The sequence below is a fragment of the Haliotis asinina genome, chromosome 1 (genome assembly GCF_037392515.1).
Source record: "Haliotis asinina isolate JCU_RB_2024 chromosome 1, JCU_Hal_asi_v2, whole genome shotgun sequence".
Taxonomy (NCBI): Eukaryota; Metazoa; Mollusca; class Gastropoda; order Lepetellida; family Haliotidae; genus Haliotis; species Haliotis asinina.
Window position 1 is genome coordinate 76,179,004 of NC_090280.1, and position 16,427 is coordinate 76,195,430.

The window sequence follows — 16,427 nt, forward strand, 5'->3', positions numbered from 1 at the left end:
TCACACAGATTGTCGTGTCATTAAACAACTAAACTCTCGCTCATTTCAGGACTTGATTTTCTCTCAGTTTCTCCTGGGTCAGTTTATCCCAGCTAAAGCCCCGAGGGCTTTTAGACCAGACTACCCCATTACAATTTATCTCATAAAAACATTAGCTAATCAAAAGTGATACGTTTCCTTTATAAATGGTTCAGTATGTATGTCAAATATGAGTGAATGAGTTTAATTTTACGCCGCACATACCAGTATTCCAGCTAAGTGATGTCGGTCCGTAGACAATCGAGTCTGGACCAGACAATCCAGTGATCTACAACATGAGTATAAATCCAGATCGGATACAATGACATGTGTCAACCAAGTCATCGAGTCTGACCATCCGATCCTGTTAGTCGCCTCTTACGACAAGCATGGGTTACTGAAAATCAGTTGTAACACGCCTCTTCACAGATGATTTGTGAAAGCCACAGTGAGCCAGGATAGGTTCTCCTTTTCCCGAACACCTGGTGTCATTAGTATTTGATAATGATTCATGTTTATGATAAAGTCGGATTTGCAGAATCCACTGCGAATTTAACAGCTAGTTGTCATGGATATGGAAGAAAATTGTCGTTTTTTATCATTATGCGAAGATAATAATGATAATAATAATATTCATCTTAATCAGGACACATTGTTAATCTTTTATCATTTGCTGAGTCATGAAATATGGAAGAAGATTTTTAAAAGTTAAATTATGGAGAAAAAGATAAATACCATTAAACAAAGAAAGCTTGCAGTTTAAATCTGAAAAAATTAAAATAAGTTGTGTTATCAATATGATGAGATAATTGCTGTAATTTCTAAACGTGCATCGCAACTTCAATATCATTTTGTATTTTGTAACATTACCATAATTAATCTTTCTCATAAACTGAATAAGGACATGACAGCATTGTCCACAAAGATGGCCACTACGACACAGACTCATGGTCATAATTGCTGTGGTCACTTAGTGGTCTCGGGGGAATCATTTAGTGCTATTGTATAGCACACGAGAGTCAGAGTGAGACGCCAGTCTATATTGGCTCCCCTCCTCCCCTTCCCAGTAAAGATGTCTCTTTGAATCATCATTTGTCAAAACCGATTAAGTGTAATACCTCAACTGACAATAGCACAATCCATCCCTTCAAATATCCTCATTCTTTAAAATTCAAAATCTCGTTAGTAATTCACTAGCCTTCTTAAACATGGAGAGCAATTATACCGCTAGGGCTCTCCTGGAATATCTGATTACTCTCGTGGAACCAAATATTCTAAATTTCAATTGAAATTATTTTTTATATTTTAAAGATTTCTTTAAATAATCTTTAATCAGCCGTTAACTCTTGCGAAAAAATACCACAATCCTTTCAGCAGATCAGTACACGTTCTACCGCAATAAACACTGTTCAAATTTGACCAAAAGATTTATCAATATTAGGCTCTCCCAATCTTGCATTGAAAATTAAAGTTTGGATGATCAATTTCCCTCTGTTTGCCTGAAGCTGTAGAGTATCTTGATATTGTGTTCTAAACGCCACTGCTCTCACATAATGAAGGATTTGAAGAGAACTGTTTTGCCATTTTGTTTTATTGCCTTCCCGATCAAACGAATTTGTGTAGTGCTTTTGCTTTGATATTTTTTTAAGACTTTCATATTTTGTTTTAATTCTTATTTATTATCGTGAAATGTCAATAGGAAATCAAATGGAGAATGGTTTAAAGCACACTAACGTGTTCTTTGTTGCTTGAGTTGGCATGGAACCTATCCTCTGTAGCTGCGAACTGACTACATGTGTACCTGTGTTGGGATCAATCGGTTGTGTACCTAAGTGATGTTCTTAACCTCGGATTTTGATCGAGGTGAACCACCGATCGTACTTAGATGCAAATGGCCAGATGTGAGGAAAAGAAGACATCGGTATGTCAAAATACACTTGAACTCACAAGTAAAACACTTTTCAAGATATTTTTGGAAAGGTAAGCATCAGGTCCAAGACTTCCGAAGTTCGCTTAGAACTAAAAGAATCGTAAGTTCCCACCATCAATACTCAGAGAGCTTCAGAAATCTAAATTCAGGTGTGTACTTTTTTGTGTGTGTCAGTATATATTAAGGCCGCAGGTGGTCCAGTCTTCTTCGATGTCCACAGTTGCGTCCATTAGGCACGCTCTGACCCTCTGATCATGGGTTCGAATCTTAGATTCGACTTCAGCACCATGTCCATGCCCATAGGTATTGCTGCTTTGATGATACCAACGAGATCAGCTGTGGCAATCACTTAAAATTAGGTTCACCTTTTTGTTGTAAGTAAATGATATTTACGAAATGGATTCACACTATGGTATTAACATCTTTATTACATACAGTTACATACCGCTGTGTCAAAGACGATGGGATTTACGGAAATATTTCGATTTTTCCGAGGTTCTAATAATCAGTTCAATGATGACGAAACGGGAATACGCTGTGTGCGTAACCACCCTTAGAGACAACCTTAAATTCGACAAATTACAGTGCAACCCATCACAGTTCAACACAACACAGTTCGACACATTCACAATTCGACACAATCACAGCTCGACACATCACAGTTCGATACAACACAGTTCGACACATCACAGTTCGACACAGTCACATTTCGACACAGTCACATTTCGACACAACATTGGTTCTGTTCTGTTTTACGATATTACTTGATTGGCATGTTAGGAGTTAGCTCGACACATCACAGTTCGATACAATACAGTTCGACACATCACAGCTCGACAACACAGTTCGACACAGTCACAAGTCGACACAACATTGGTTTGCCGTTCTGTTTTACGATAATATTACTTGACTGGCATGCTAGGAGTTGGATAGTAACGTTACAACCTTATGGCACAATGCCATGTGTAAGTATATTAGGTTTCTTTTTGTAATCCCTGTTATATCCCTATATATATATATATATATATATATATATATATTATATATTCTGTGTTGTCTTTTTTGACAAAGGTATAAGAACATATGCCCAAACGTCGCATTATACCTAAGCTGCCATACATGAAGCATTATGCCTTTATGCTCAAACGTGAAGATATGTGTTTATTCGCTAATGCCTTTAGTACAAAGGGCGCAGGATTTGTGATTGTTTGCTTATGTGTTTGTTACATCGAGCATCGATACAATCGATGGATCATCGACCACCCGACCCATTCAGTCGCCACTACAACAAACACACGTTGCTCGGGAGTTATTCTAACCAGGTATCCTCACCGTGCGCAGCGAATACAGTGACCTTAGTAACCCCGAGTAAACCGTCTCATTATAGTGCCAATAGATATGTAGCCATGTTTGTTTCCTCAAGCTCCCACACATTGGAAGTCGTCAATTTAAACCTTTTGACAACGAAATTAGGGCCAATAGATCAAATTAGTCTCACATTCCCTAAATTGCAATATGTTTCCTTCCGACCAACAGTTTCTGCAGTGCTGAAGTCTTCAGTGAAGCAAGTCTATAGCTAGCTTTCTTAAAGTTCACGGGGCTTGTGTCTCGAAGCAAACGTCACTAAGACTAACCTTAACTCCCATTCTTTAACATTGCACTAAGGTTACTAAGGCTAAGAGAGAGAGTTACATACTTAGCATCGCATCAACGTGTTTACGTTTTAACTGTAGTCCTTTTCTGGTTACCCCATAGGAGTATATACCGGGTGTTGATATAAAGTATGTCTGATTGGTTCCCATCCTCGGTAACTCTCACCATCACATGCGCTACTGGAAGTCGCTCCTTCCGCATTCTGAGTCCAGATTGAGGAGCGTCCTCCAGTAGTGTTCAAGTTCAGTGCTTGGTCGCTCCAAAGTGACCCGTGAATGTCCGGGGTTGAATAGGCCTTCAGCAACCCATGCTTGCCAAAAAAGCGACTCTGCTTGTCGTAAGAGCAATCTGGTGGTCAAGCTCTCTGACTTGTTTGACACATGTTATCGGTTTCCAATTGTTCAGATCGATGCTCATGTTGTTGATCACTGGAGTGTCTGGTCCAGACTTGAATATTTACAGACCGCCGTCATATAGCTGGAATATTGCTGAGTGTGGCGTAAAAATAAACTCACTCCAAAGTATGTTAGAATATGGTAGCTGTTCTTTCCTTGCCTGGAGTCAGACAGTAAATGACTAAATCAAGGACTTGTCGGCAAGGAATCCGTATTCATGTTAATCTGCGGCACGTATCTCAGTGCGCAATCATAATGAAACATTATTCGTGTCGTCTCGTACTTTGTCAGACAGACCCAGAAACAAATACAGCTGTATACCCAATACAACCCATGCAAGTCTAGAATGAGTGGTAGGTCTAGATACCACAGTTTCAGTTTCTGAAAATACAGACAGTCTCTGGGTTCATGTTTATTGTGTTTGAATAGCATAATTTAAAAAAGTTTTTTTTTGTTAAAAAAATGTTCTATTCAGAGACTAGATGGCAGTCTACCGGACTCGCTGAAACACTGCAGACCTAAGGTCCAAACTAAAATTATTATATCCGCATCGAATCAACACCGAAGTCTTGTTTGTTTCATTTCCACCATCACACTGAGGAATAAGCTAATTCCGTGAATTTAAAATGGAGGGCCGCACGACCTTGTTTAGAAAAATCACTTCATTTATCTTTAAACGTTTTACAAAAGAAAACACAAGAGGTTTTCACTGTGGTTGTAAATTTGTGACCACACTCTGTGTTCAATCACTTATCTGACGACTATGTGCTGACACTACTCCAAGCTTGGATGATAGTTATATTTAATGTCCATCTGCACTGATATCATACGCAAGGCACCAATAATCCTACAGTATAATCCTTTAGAGACTGGCCTCGCGTACACGCAATACTCCCAATGGGCCCAGTGCCATGGAAGTACAATGCTATCATTATTGACTAAAGCTTTACTTCAGAGTCGCGCACTCTCGAATCCTGAAGATATCGGCTTCACGTTTACACGCAATCATCCTGTAACGTCTTGTATGATTTGTTAACCATTAGTCTGAACATGGAAGTCGTATCTGCATCTAACCGCGTTTTGGGAACACAGTTGAACGTGGTCAAAGTTGCTGGACATTAATGCAAGATTTTGACTGGCAGTTGACCTTTTGATTTCATTATTGTCTCCATTCGTCCTGTTGCCGACCTGAATCAGACAGTCTAATTCCCGCTCTTTCTCGCAACCATCGCGAGATCAAAGGGAGATAATCACCGATTATACGTTATTAGCGTTAGGTATTCTCACACTGTCTGATAAAACGAAGTGACATGTTTGCTTACAAAGCTAACAAATTAGAGTGTTGAAGGCGATTGCCCAAGTCAGGAATTATCCAGTTGGCTACCTTAACATGAAAGACCCATAGGAGCTTCGTCCAGTAATGAGAATCACTCGGCGTGATAATGGCGAGCTGCACGCGCCAATTAGGTCGCATGGCTTCGTTAATTTGCCGCGGGTGTGCTCACATTTGCCGCGGGGCTGTCCTCATTGGCTGCGGGCTTGACAAAATCTCGTGATTTCTCGTCTGTATGCAAATAAAGGTCAAACGGCACCGATGTCAGCTATTAGTTTTCTGACGACATTGCCGAACCCGTGAAAGTGCCACCTCGGAGCAATAGCCCCGGGTCTGAACATCAAAGTTCCAGGAAGCTTGTTAAGATCGTGACAAAGTGTAGCCCTAACGCATCTGTACCTTATAATGGCGTCCTGTCAAACTGCCTAATTGTATTTATTTTTCTTACAAGGCAATTTTCGAAGCTTATCCATGGGATTACTGGTGTCGTGGCCTCGTAAATAAAGCTTCGGTCAACAGCCCCTCAATCTCAGGACGAGTTTTTGTTAGTGAATAACAGGCAGGGGTATTACGGTTCCATCATGGCATCACGTTGGCTGGCTCACTAACGCTCGGTGTAATCTCCCAAATGGAAAAGTAATACAAGCCTATTGAGTGACAATTTCTTGTATGTCCATACAATAGCTCAGTGCTTCATCAATGTCATTACGGTCGGTATCTATAGAAACATGGAAGCTGGTGATACTGCGTGTCACGGTGGACAATTATGAAATGCTATTTACGACGATGGTATTATGGCATCACTTAGCTGTTGATTATTTGAACTGTCTGGATTTCTTTGATACTGTGTTAGCAATGTTGAGTCATCCTGTTGCTAGTGAATTTTTATGACCATTTCACATTCTGGGGGGTGGGGGCCCGACCTGGGTTTTTATTGGAAACGGATAATTTCTCGAGACAAACGGGGTTTTTTTAAGGCAAAAGGGGTAATTTGTCTTTTGATCATATTAAGTAAATTCTGGACATTATATTATAGCTGCTAAATGACTTATGCACATGCACATGCACATGCACATGCACATGCACATGCACATGCACTCAGTCGCTCTCACATTTCATATGGCCCAGGGACAGAGCACAACGAGCACATCCAGCCATTTGCGTTCAATATGAAAAGGTCCTTGCTTCATTCCAAAATTGCATTTGCAATGACACTTTTACCATCAGATGTGTGACAATCGTAGAGCCAAGGGTATATCACGATCCGGAATGACGACCCTTTATTTGGACAAGACACTGCTAATTGTGCAGTGGCTTAGGTCCAATTTTAAGTTGACCCTTACACGCTACCTAAATCATGAATCTTTGCTGCGTGCAGAGGAATATCATCATAAACATATTTTGGGTCTGTGCTCGATTGTTTGGGCCCATTTTCCGAAAAATCCAAGATGGCGTCCAAGATGGCCGCCAAAAATCAAGGATTTATTGGGTGCTTCAGTAAGTGACTTTAACGTGACACGGACATCTACTCATTTTCCAACTACATTAACTTAACATCCCGTTTGTGTTTAGTTGATAAGATACCGCTGATCTGTTCTTTTGATTTACTAATTATTGTTATTATTATTTATTTCATTTCTTTCAGTCCTCATCATGATCGCAGGCCTGTTGATATTTCCACTCGGATTTGGTTCCTCTTACTTCCGCCATTACTGTGGAGACACCGCATCCGCTTACGACTCAGGCCATTGTCTGATTGGCTGGAGCTACATGTTGGGAATCATGGGAACTGCTCTCTCAATGTTCTGCCCTTTCCTATCTCAGTTCACAGACATGAAAACCAGTGACATTTTCTCCTGACGACCGGAAGTGGTCTCCGGCATGAGATATTCCCGAGATGTGTATGAAAAAGCAATAACAGTTTGTTGACGGGCGGGGCGGGCGTGTATATATAGATGTGCGGGACGGTCGTTTTGGGAGATGGAGGTTTTCAAACTGTGATATGTGATCATATGACACGATATACATTCAAGATGAGGATAGGGCTGTCGACGTTGTCAGTTGCCATGAAAACAAACAATCACGTGTGTGACAGTTTTGTGGCATTTCTGACAATGGGGTATCCCCCGTGTGTTCTCCTTTCTGACAATTGGGACCAAGTCAGACACCACCAGGTTAGTAAAGGATGGAATATTAATTATGTGAATAATACCAATAAGAAGGAACATGATCCTCAGGATCATTGCATTTTATACCCATGGTGTCATTGATTGAGATGTGGTTTTAGGATCTCAATGTGTCCATTTTATAGCAGGATCTACATAATATGAGGTCTATATGCTAAGGCACCTAGGGAAATAATCTCACATTCAGTTAACAGCCCGAAATATAACATCGTTCATCCACTCACTCACTGCTCCATCAAAATAGCATAATCCGTTCACACTGTGCATTAAGATTCAACCATGATAATATTGACCATTTGTCATATCAAACGTGTACGATCAAACCTCCAAAGCGAAACTACTTTGAATGTATCGCATAATCATGTCACTCTTCTGTTTCAGTAAGAGCTCCACCCATTTCATTAAACAACGCACTCTTGCCATAAGGGTTGGGCAATGGATTATACCCTTCACTCCCGTGGATGAGCATGTCTGAGCTTGTGTCTGGGCAACATGAAGCATTTAGCACATGCGCCCCACAAAGATGCTATGTGTAGCAAGTTTGTAAATTAAAAAGATAATTAATATATGTAAGTTAATATTTATTATTCCATATACCTACACACGAAAGACAGTGAAACGTTGACAACTCGAACTGCTGGGGCATTTATTAGTTGCTGAGTTGCTGGAAACCGTAAGCTGATGAAGATCATTTTGACGATTAGGTCTGAACGCCGTTTATACATTGTCTCGTCAGCTCGACAGGTATATCGAGACACCGAATTCGAGTTAAAAAGGTTTCCCAGTTTTATACATATAGTGAGGCACCTCATGCCAGGCGTGTTAGTGCCGAGGGTAGTTTGTCTGGTTCTCAGTTGTTTAACGCCACATCAAACAATATTCCATTTAAATGATACGGCCTCGTTGATAGTACGAACAACAATCCACATCTTTCACAACCATCATAGACTATAAGCTACTAAATGGATTGGATTGTGTGGTCAAGTGACTAGGTTGACTTTCTAGACATCGCACACTGGTGGTCTAAAGCTGGTTTCTCTCACCCAGTTATATATATTTACAGACCGCCATTTTGCTGAACATTGTTGACTGTGGCTGATAAACAACACTAACAATAACAAGAAACACATGAACGAAACCGAATCTAATTTAGGTGATGGGATATTTGAAATAGTTATATGTTTTAAGTAGAGTAACTTCATTAATCATAGCTTTTACATCACAGATGAAGTCAGATTGTATTGTGTTATGCTGGAAGCTTGTTTGTAGCCTTTGCGCCAGAACGATTGATAGATTGGAGTTCGAGTTTAGTCAGGTTTGAAGTGAGAATATTCGTGACAACGAGGATTAATCACACGGAAACCGCTTTGGTCGTATTTTTTTATAAATGTACTCAATTTATCATTTAGTCAAAACGAAATGTTTCTCATCTCAACCAGGAAAATTGTGCTATAACCATTAGTAACCAAGGTGACATCGTTTACGCAACGAACGGCAACTCTTCCTTTAAAACCCGGACAGTATGGCATTCCTTGAAATGCACCTGAAACCGGATTCATTACCTGACACAACCAATAATATTCATTTCCTTGACACAAACGTGCACATAATGTCGTGTGATGATGAGAGGCGTTTCTTTGAGGTTGGATAGCCCAGTCATTAGACGGCCCAGGAATTCTTCCCTGCAACAGTGTGTTCTAGTTTGTCTCCGTGAGCACCTCTTATGTATAACAAAAGAAGGAAGTATCCAAGCTTTTCACCTACAATGTGGCTATTGGTCTCAGATTGTTGTTGGTATGATGAAGGGGTTCCTAACCCTGCTCGGAAAATTTATTCCACAAGCATGCGTCTTGTTATAATAGATATTGACCCATACTCAGTTGGTGTTCTATGATTAATTGTGCATTACAGCATATAGATCGTAATCCAATGTACAAATGGCGACTATTTGTCCCGGACATCCCTCCATACATTCGTACTTCCCATTAATCCTTCTACTACTGCTGATGTTGACGCTCTTCCTGTTTCTAAGGTCATGAGGTCAAGACCGTGACATATTGTTGATTCAATGATAGCAAATTTGTATAAATAAACATGTTGAAACCGAGTAGTAGTTTGTCTACCTTTTTTGCATCTGCCCATAAAGATCTGGGTTAGAATTTGATTTCAGTAATCCATGCTTGTTGTAAGAGGCGACGAACGGGATCGGGTGGTCAGACTTGCTGACTTGGTTAACACATGTCATCGTATCCCAATTGCGTAGATTGATGCTCATGTTATTGGTCACTGGGTTGTCTATTTACAAACCACCCCTATATAGCTGTAACATTGCTGAGTGCAGCGTAAAACATCAACCAACCAACCAACTGACGGTGCGGTCAGGCCATAAGTGACCAGAGTGCACAGAATGTGACGTTAAACAAACAAACTGCAAAGTCGCCTTAATGGGCGTTTAACTATTGTATCGTATCTACTATGTGACGCTACTTTTCGATATGATATGCGTTACCTAGTGTATGGTGGCTCTTTAAATAATCGAGTGATTTGTATTAAAACCAAGCCGTTGGATAACGACCACAGGACACTAAACATGCGTTCGATTTGAGAGACCCTGTGTCGGGGCGGTGGGGTAGCCTAGTGGTTAAAGCGTTCGCTCGTCACGCCCAAGACACGCGTTCGATTCCTCACATTGCTACAATTTCTGAAGCCTATTTCTGGTATCTCCCATCGTGATATTGCTGGGATACTGCTAAAAGCGGCACAAAACTAAACTCACTCATAATTCCGGGTCGCTAAGGGGTCCAGCAATGTTACGAAGGACGCCCGGTAGGGACTCACACATTGTACCCAAGAGTAGAATTGAAACCTTGCCTTCAGTGAAAGAGTGGACGCTTTAATCATTTACGTCCCATTCTGCCAGGTACAGGCAGAAACCAAACTATATCACTCGTTGCCATGGTGATATTGTTATTCATGCGGTTGAAAATGTACGATTCGTTGAAAATGTACGATTAGTGACGTCATATTTTGAGACGTCACAGTACATCGTGACGTAACATGATCATGATGATATTGTTAGCCTCTTAGAAAAAAGCTGAAATACGCTTTCAGTAGAACGTATTTATGATGGCACGGGTTTGACTGGGTGCATGTGCACAAGGCTACATGAACGCTACGAATGTTGCAAGCTTGTGTTGGTGAAATCCAACTCAGCGTTAAGACCGGTATGTGCAACAGCACCAATGTTGAAGAGGCATCTAAAGGAATTGGTTGTTCTGATTAATAGACACCAGCTGGGAGGGGGGACACCAGAAATGGACTCCACACATTGGGGAAAAGAAACCCCGCTTTTCGGTATGACGAGCGAACGCTTCACTCATTTGGTTACTCCACTGCACTTATGGCGTCAAGAACTAGGTTGACACGTCCTTGTTCAGTTGTTTACAGAAACCCTTCAGAAAACAGAGTGAGATATCGCTCTGTTCAGCGTCAAACATCTGAAGAACAAACTAATACATCTTCCACAACGACATACCGAGTTTTGAGAAATTCTCCTTCAACGATCATTCAAAAACAATAATACAAACGCTTACGTCTTCAAGTTCATCGAAGAAAGAGTTTGCGAAAGGGAGACAACTGCGATGAAATAGAAGTTGATGGTATGTTGGGTTTTTTTTCCCTCGACCGTCTGTGAAATGACATTTGTCTGCCAGCATGGACCTAACCACCGGGGTATTAGTTGTTGAGTGTCCATCAATCTTTGCTTTACCGTCTCGCTGAACAATAATAGAATATAGAGCCGCACGGCTTCAACTTCATCGAAATTCGTTTCCGATTGTTGACACTTCACAGATTTAACGACATCCAGACTCATTTACGGCAATTTCCAATTTCCGGTGTGAGTGAACGGCATATTTTTTCTCAGTTACCACGCCACGACACGGACCAAATTAACTGTCCAAGTGAAGTGATGCATTCCCAGACCACAATGAGAGGTTATCGTGAGCTTGATCATGAGTCTCTCGCCATGAGAAAGACAGGGGTCAGCTCTTCCATAACGGTGCATTTCACTAGGAGAAAGAATGTCTTCCGGCGTGTCATTTTAAGTTTAACGTTGCGCATTTTAATAGGTTTGTCGCTGTGATGGAAATGTAGTGATTTATTTGAGTTAAGCTTTGATTTGAAAGTACTTGTTTGAAGGACGAATGGACACGTAAGGGGAAAGTCGGATGTAGGATTTTGGTCTTGAGAATGGGATTATATGATAGGGGCGTTACTGATAAACTTCTGGAAAGGTGGAAAGGGACACCTGACAATTTCAGATAACACTGAGTGTAAAGGTGAAAAGGGTGACGTATTTTTTTAATTATTTTATTTAATTTTTTATTTATTTCTTTTTTTTAATGTTTTTCTAATGGATGGTAATTGTGTTCCATTAAGAAACACTTCCCTGGCGTTTTTGTCCATTTTCCTACCTAACCATTCACCGTGTAATTCCATGTATAGAATTACCTCAGAGATATTAAAAATTACGGCCTTATTTTTCTTTGTGAAAGATTTCTCTTGGCCACTCGTCAGTGTTTCGAGATTAAAACTATCCATTTACGCACGACAGATATCCATAATTGCTTGCAGATCGTCTTCATTGTTTGTTGTTTAACATCGCACTCAGCAATATTCCAGCTATATGACAGTGGTCTGTAAATAATCTCGTCTGGGCGAGATAATCCAGTGATCAACAGCATGAGCATCGTCCTATTCAACAGGAATTTGATGACGTGCAAACAAAGCCAGTGAGCCTGACACGACCCCGTTAGTCTTCTCGGGGCTGTAGCGATGTACTTATATCACTCGTTGAAAACTCTAGCAATCTGACTGGACAAAAGTGTTGCAATAACGTAACTGAAATACTTTAAAGCAACTCACTCATACATCATGTTTACCGTTGCAACGCCATCTGATGCGATATCTGATTATACTTACATATTGTACCGACCATTTGCTACAGTGTTGAAATTAACAGTTATTTGAAATCTTGCAGACCCTTGACAAAAATCGCCTCATACAAATCTGCTGTGAAACCAGTGAGTCAGTTACAACTGATGTGTTTCCAAGTCCTCACGTATCTCTAGCATCTCTAAGGAAACATCGGTATTGATTCACAGTGTGCTCGTGTCCGCAACAGATGAGAATCGAAAAACAATCCAAAAAATGGTCGGAGTTTGATGTATCCAGTGCTTTATCCATTACTTGCCATGGGGAAAACGGGAAAAGAGAGAAAACATGTAACATGCAGAAGCATTGTTCAAACATTAATAAAAACACTTTCTAGCAAAGGAAACAAAGTGCAAGACACAGTAGGTAATTAACACGTGTGTTTGTTGTTAACACTGCACTCAAATAATCGAGTCTGGAACTGACAATCCACTGATTGATATCATGAGCATCGATCTACACAACTGGGATATATACGATGCATGCATCAGCCACGTCATGGACACGGTGCCGTCAGTCGCTTCTGACAATCATGGGTTGAAGATCCTGGCCTTCGTGGGTTCAGTGAGTGAGTAATTGGGGAATTTCATCGTTCGGAATCTGGATACTGGAACCAAAATCCGGATACAGGAACCAAAAGCCGGATACTGGAACCAAAACCTTAGAATAGTGGTGGTTTAGTCGTCCCAGGGGCCCTTTTGGCATTCGGTCCCTATGGTGTAACAGAATCCTATTATTATGGGTTCGAATCCGAGGTGGCTTGTAAGCACCAAATCCGTTTCGCCAGTTGGTTTCACTAAAACATTTAAAGCCTATATGTTTTCGGTGTTTCGCGAGTGGAATTCAGGATAAGACAAAGTCCCAGCATTCTGTGAAGTGTTACAGATGCATACCCTGTTAAAAGAAGGATTGAATAATCATAGCAGTAGATCATAGGAGTCTTTATACCCTAGTACCGTGTACCCGTACCCACTGTCATCGCTCTAAGATCTGTTTGTTTGTTTGTTTGTTTGTTTGTTTGTTTGTTTGAAGTCCGAATCAGCACCTTCCCTAGCAATATGGCGGCGATCTGTGAATAATGGAGTCTGGACGAGACAATCCATCGACTGTCACCACAGCATCGATCTACGCAACATTGGAAAACGATGACTTGTAGAAACCAAGTCAGCGAGCCCGATCATCTTACCCCATAAGCCACCGCTTACAAGAAAACCTGCTTGGTTAAGACCAATTCTAACTCTGATATACATGGGTCTTGGATGTTAGTTACAATTCTCAGAAATCGTGTAAATGTTTTTAAAAAAATAGTGGGACATTACAGTACGACACATTTGGACTTAAATCACAGCCAGAGGTAGCTGGAAATCTTATTCTGAATACTAATAAGACAGGCCAGCATGAACGTATCAAAAACGTAATGTATCTTTTTCAGGGGCAAGGATATATAAAAAGAAAATCTACGTTGTGTACAATTCTGTATCCATGTTTAGCTCAGATAGAAACAGCGAAAAGCCCCTTTTTTGTCGATTTATTCTTTTTAAAATAGAACATATAAACATGAAAGCTTACTTTTATGAGATTTCATTTTTTCGAAACTTGCGTTTATTTACCTGCTCAGTATATTTCCAATGTCGTGAAATGTTCCCGAAGCCGCTTTGTAACAGTATGAAAGTTGCTTCTTCCTAAGCGAATCCCTCCTGTTCAAACCCTCATCACCAGGATGCCCATGAGTTATGACGAGTCTGTTGCGTTCGAAAGTGTTTCAAACTAATGACATCGGTCTAGAAAATTCGATCATTAAAAAAATTAACCCTGAAATGAAAATTTTACAACCAGTAGTGTTCTTTCACCAAAAACAAAAAAACGCGTTTAGAAATGAAACTTTTTGATGAAAGATTATTCCCAGTTTGGAGGTCGTTAGATGTCAGCCATCAACTGGTGTCGCATTCGTCGTGTTGCACTGCAGCCAGTTTCCGTTTCGTTCACGACACTCATGATGCCCATTAAAACCCGGACAGCCCCGATTCACCCGTAAAGCAATTTCATGGCTGTCGAAAACTGTCCTGTGTTCGTTATTTTCTTGTCAGTTTGGCTTGGTTGGGAATATAGATTAGGGGGAAATGTTGAGCTCAATTTCTCCACCGTCCTTCTGATTTCCCAGAGGCGTGATAAGCCAGAGCGGGGGGATGGTCACGGGCGCGCGGTGGGGAGTCTAGGGGTACATGGTATTAACCGGGAGGCGACCGGATTTGATTGATTCGACTCCTTACTGCAGGTTTGTGAGCCCATTTCACGATCAAATGATTTCATCTTACTAAAATAGGTTTCTCATTTTGAATAAATTGTCTACTCTTGGGTATTTTGAGGATCATGTAGACAGAAAGAAGTGTCAGCAACGCCTTAAGCTTCTACAATGTTTCTCTTCAAAGATACCAATATTCAGCTTGAACACATATAACACTAAACAAGACGATGGAATCAAATGTTTTGTAATGATATTTTTTGTACACGTGCTTTGATTTCCGCATTTTGTAATTAAAAAGTGTGGCTATCTATCAGGCTTTTGAGGGTCATAAAACGTTGGTGAGGTTGTGAACGTCTACTCGTTAGGTTGATTCCTAATAAGAAAATACAAACTGAGGAAAAGAAAGATAACATTGAAAGTCGACGAATTCGAACCTAACTGCTAAAGTAAAAGTGTTTTATGGACAAATTTCTGGATTCTGGAGGTTACACAATGTATAATCAATTAGGTGTAATATATAATATAAAACATGCAGACTAAGCAGTGAGTTTGGTTTCATCCTATCCCAGCAACATTTCAACGTAGGGCAGTAGTGATGATCTCCATACAATTTACAGAATGAAATTGTCAAATTCCAAGGCAATCGCAGCTGTTCAAAAGCATGTAATACCTGCATAATTTCGGACTTTAAACATCACATTGATTATGACACTCCATGGGACAGGAATATCATGCAAAGAGGCATAAACCAAACCCTCTTGAACATTTGCTCACTCACTGACATTGGTACAAGGTATATACGTACTCGTATCTGATATATTATCACTTAATTAAAATTGTTGATTGAACTCCTCTGGTACTGGACAGGTACAAGAGGACAACCTTCTTTGGTTAGGTCGGTACAGGACAACCTTCTTTGGTTAGGTCTGTACAGGACACCCTTCATTTGTTGGGGAAGTGCAGGACAACCTTCACTGTTCGGGGCAATGCAGGACAACCTTCTTTGGACAACATTCTCTGATTGGGTCCGTACCGGACAGCGTTCTCTGGCTGGGTCAGTACAGGGCAACCTTCTTTGCTTGCGTCGTAGACTAACAACTAGTCTCTGAAATAAAAATATATTACTGAAAAACGTACATTGTAAAAATAAAATAATTTAATGAAATGGAGCCCTTAGACATTCCTCATGTTCAGAAGCTAAGGAAATCTAGACTTGCCAACTTTTCTAGACATGTGCTTAGAAGAAGCGCTTAGTCCTTTCGGAGTCGCCTGGATTAAACTCTTTGAACAGTTAACCAAAATCAAGTTGAACAAAGTGATCTAGGTAATCGTTACTAACACACTTTAACCTCGGCGTACGCTCGGCGTAGAGGTAAGATGTTTTGTGCGGGGCGGTAGGGTAGCCTTGTGGTTAAAGCGTTCGCACGTCACGCTTAACAGTTCAGGTTCAGTTCCCATGGGTGCAGTGTGTTTCGCCCACTTCTCGGTGTTCACCGTAGTGATATTGGCTTTGTGCAACGGAACTCTGATCTCACAAGGTAACCTGACGCCGACTGAGGTCAGAGATATGGCATATCTTCACCCACAACTGTTTCCGCCTATCAAACACGTGGACATAGTGCACTGGAAACTGACGGCCGAAGGAGTATAATAATTTTGAAAAAGTGGACGT

At 40.7% G+C, this 16,427-nt stretch overlaps 1 protein-coding gene across 4 annotated transcripts in view; it reads left to right on the forward strand.

Moving 5' to 3' along the window:
* The window catches only part of LOC137297246 (LHFPL tetraspan subfamily member 2a protein-like), a 112,962-nt gene extending 103,340 nt beyond the window's left edge, over positions 1 to 9,622 (forward strand). For all 4 annotated transcript variants that reach the window (XM_067829270.1, XM_067829277.1, XM_067829262.1 and 1 more), the window contains 2 exons: positions 6,975 to 7,503; positions 7,897 to 9,622. In XM_067829270.1, the coding sequence (XP_067685371.1) occupies positions 6,975 to 7,189 (215 nt within the window). In that variant the 3' untranslated portion in view covers positions 7,190 to 7,503; positions 7,897 to 9,622. The remainder of the gene's footprint in view (positions 1 to 6,974; positions 7,504 to 7,896) is intronic.
* The last annotated feature ends 6,805 nt before the right edge of the window (positions 9,623 to 16,427 follow it).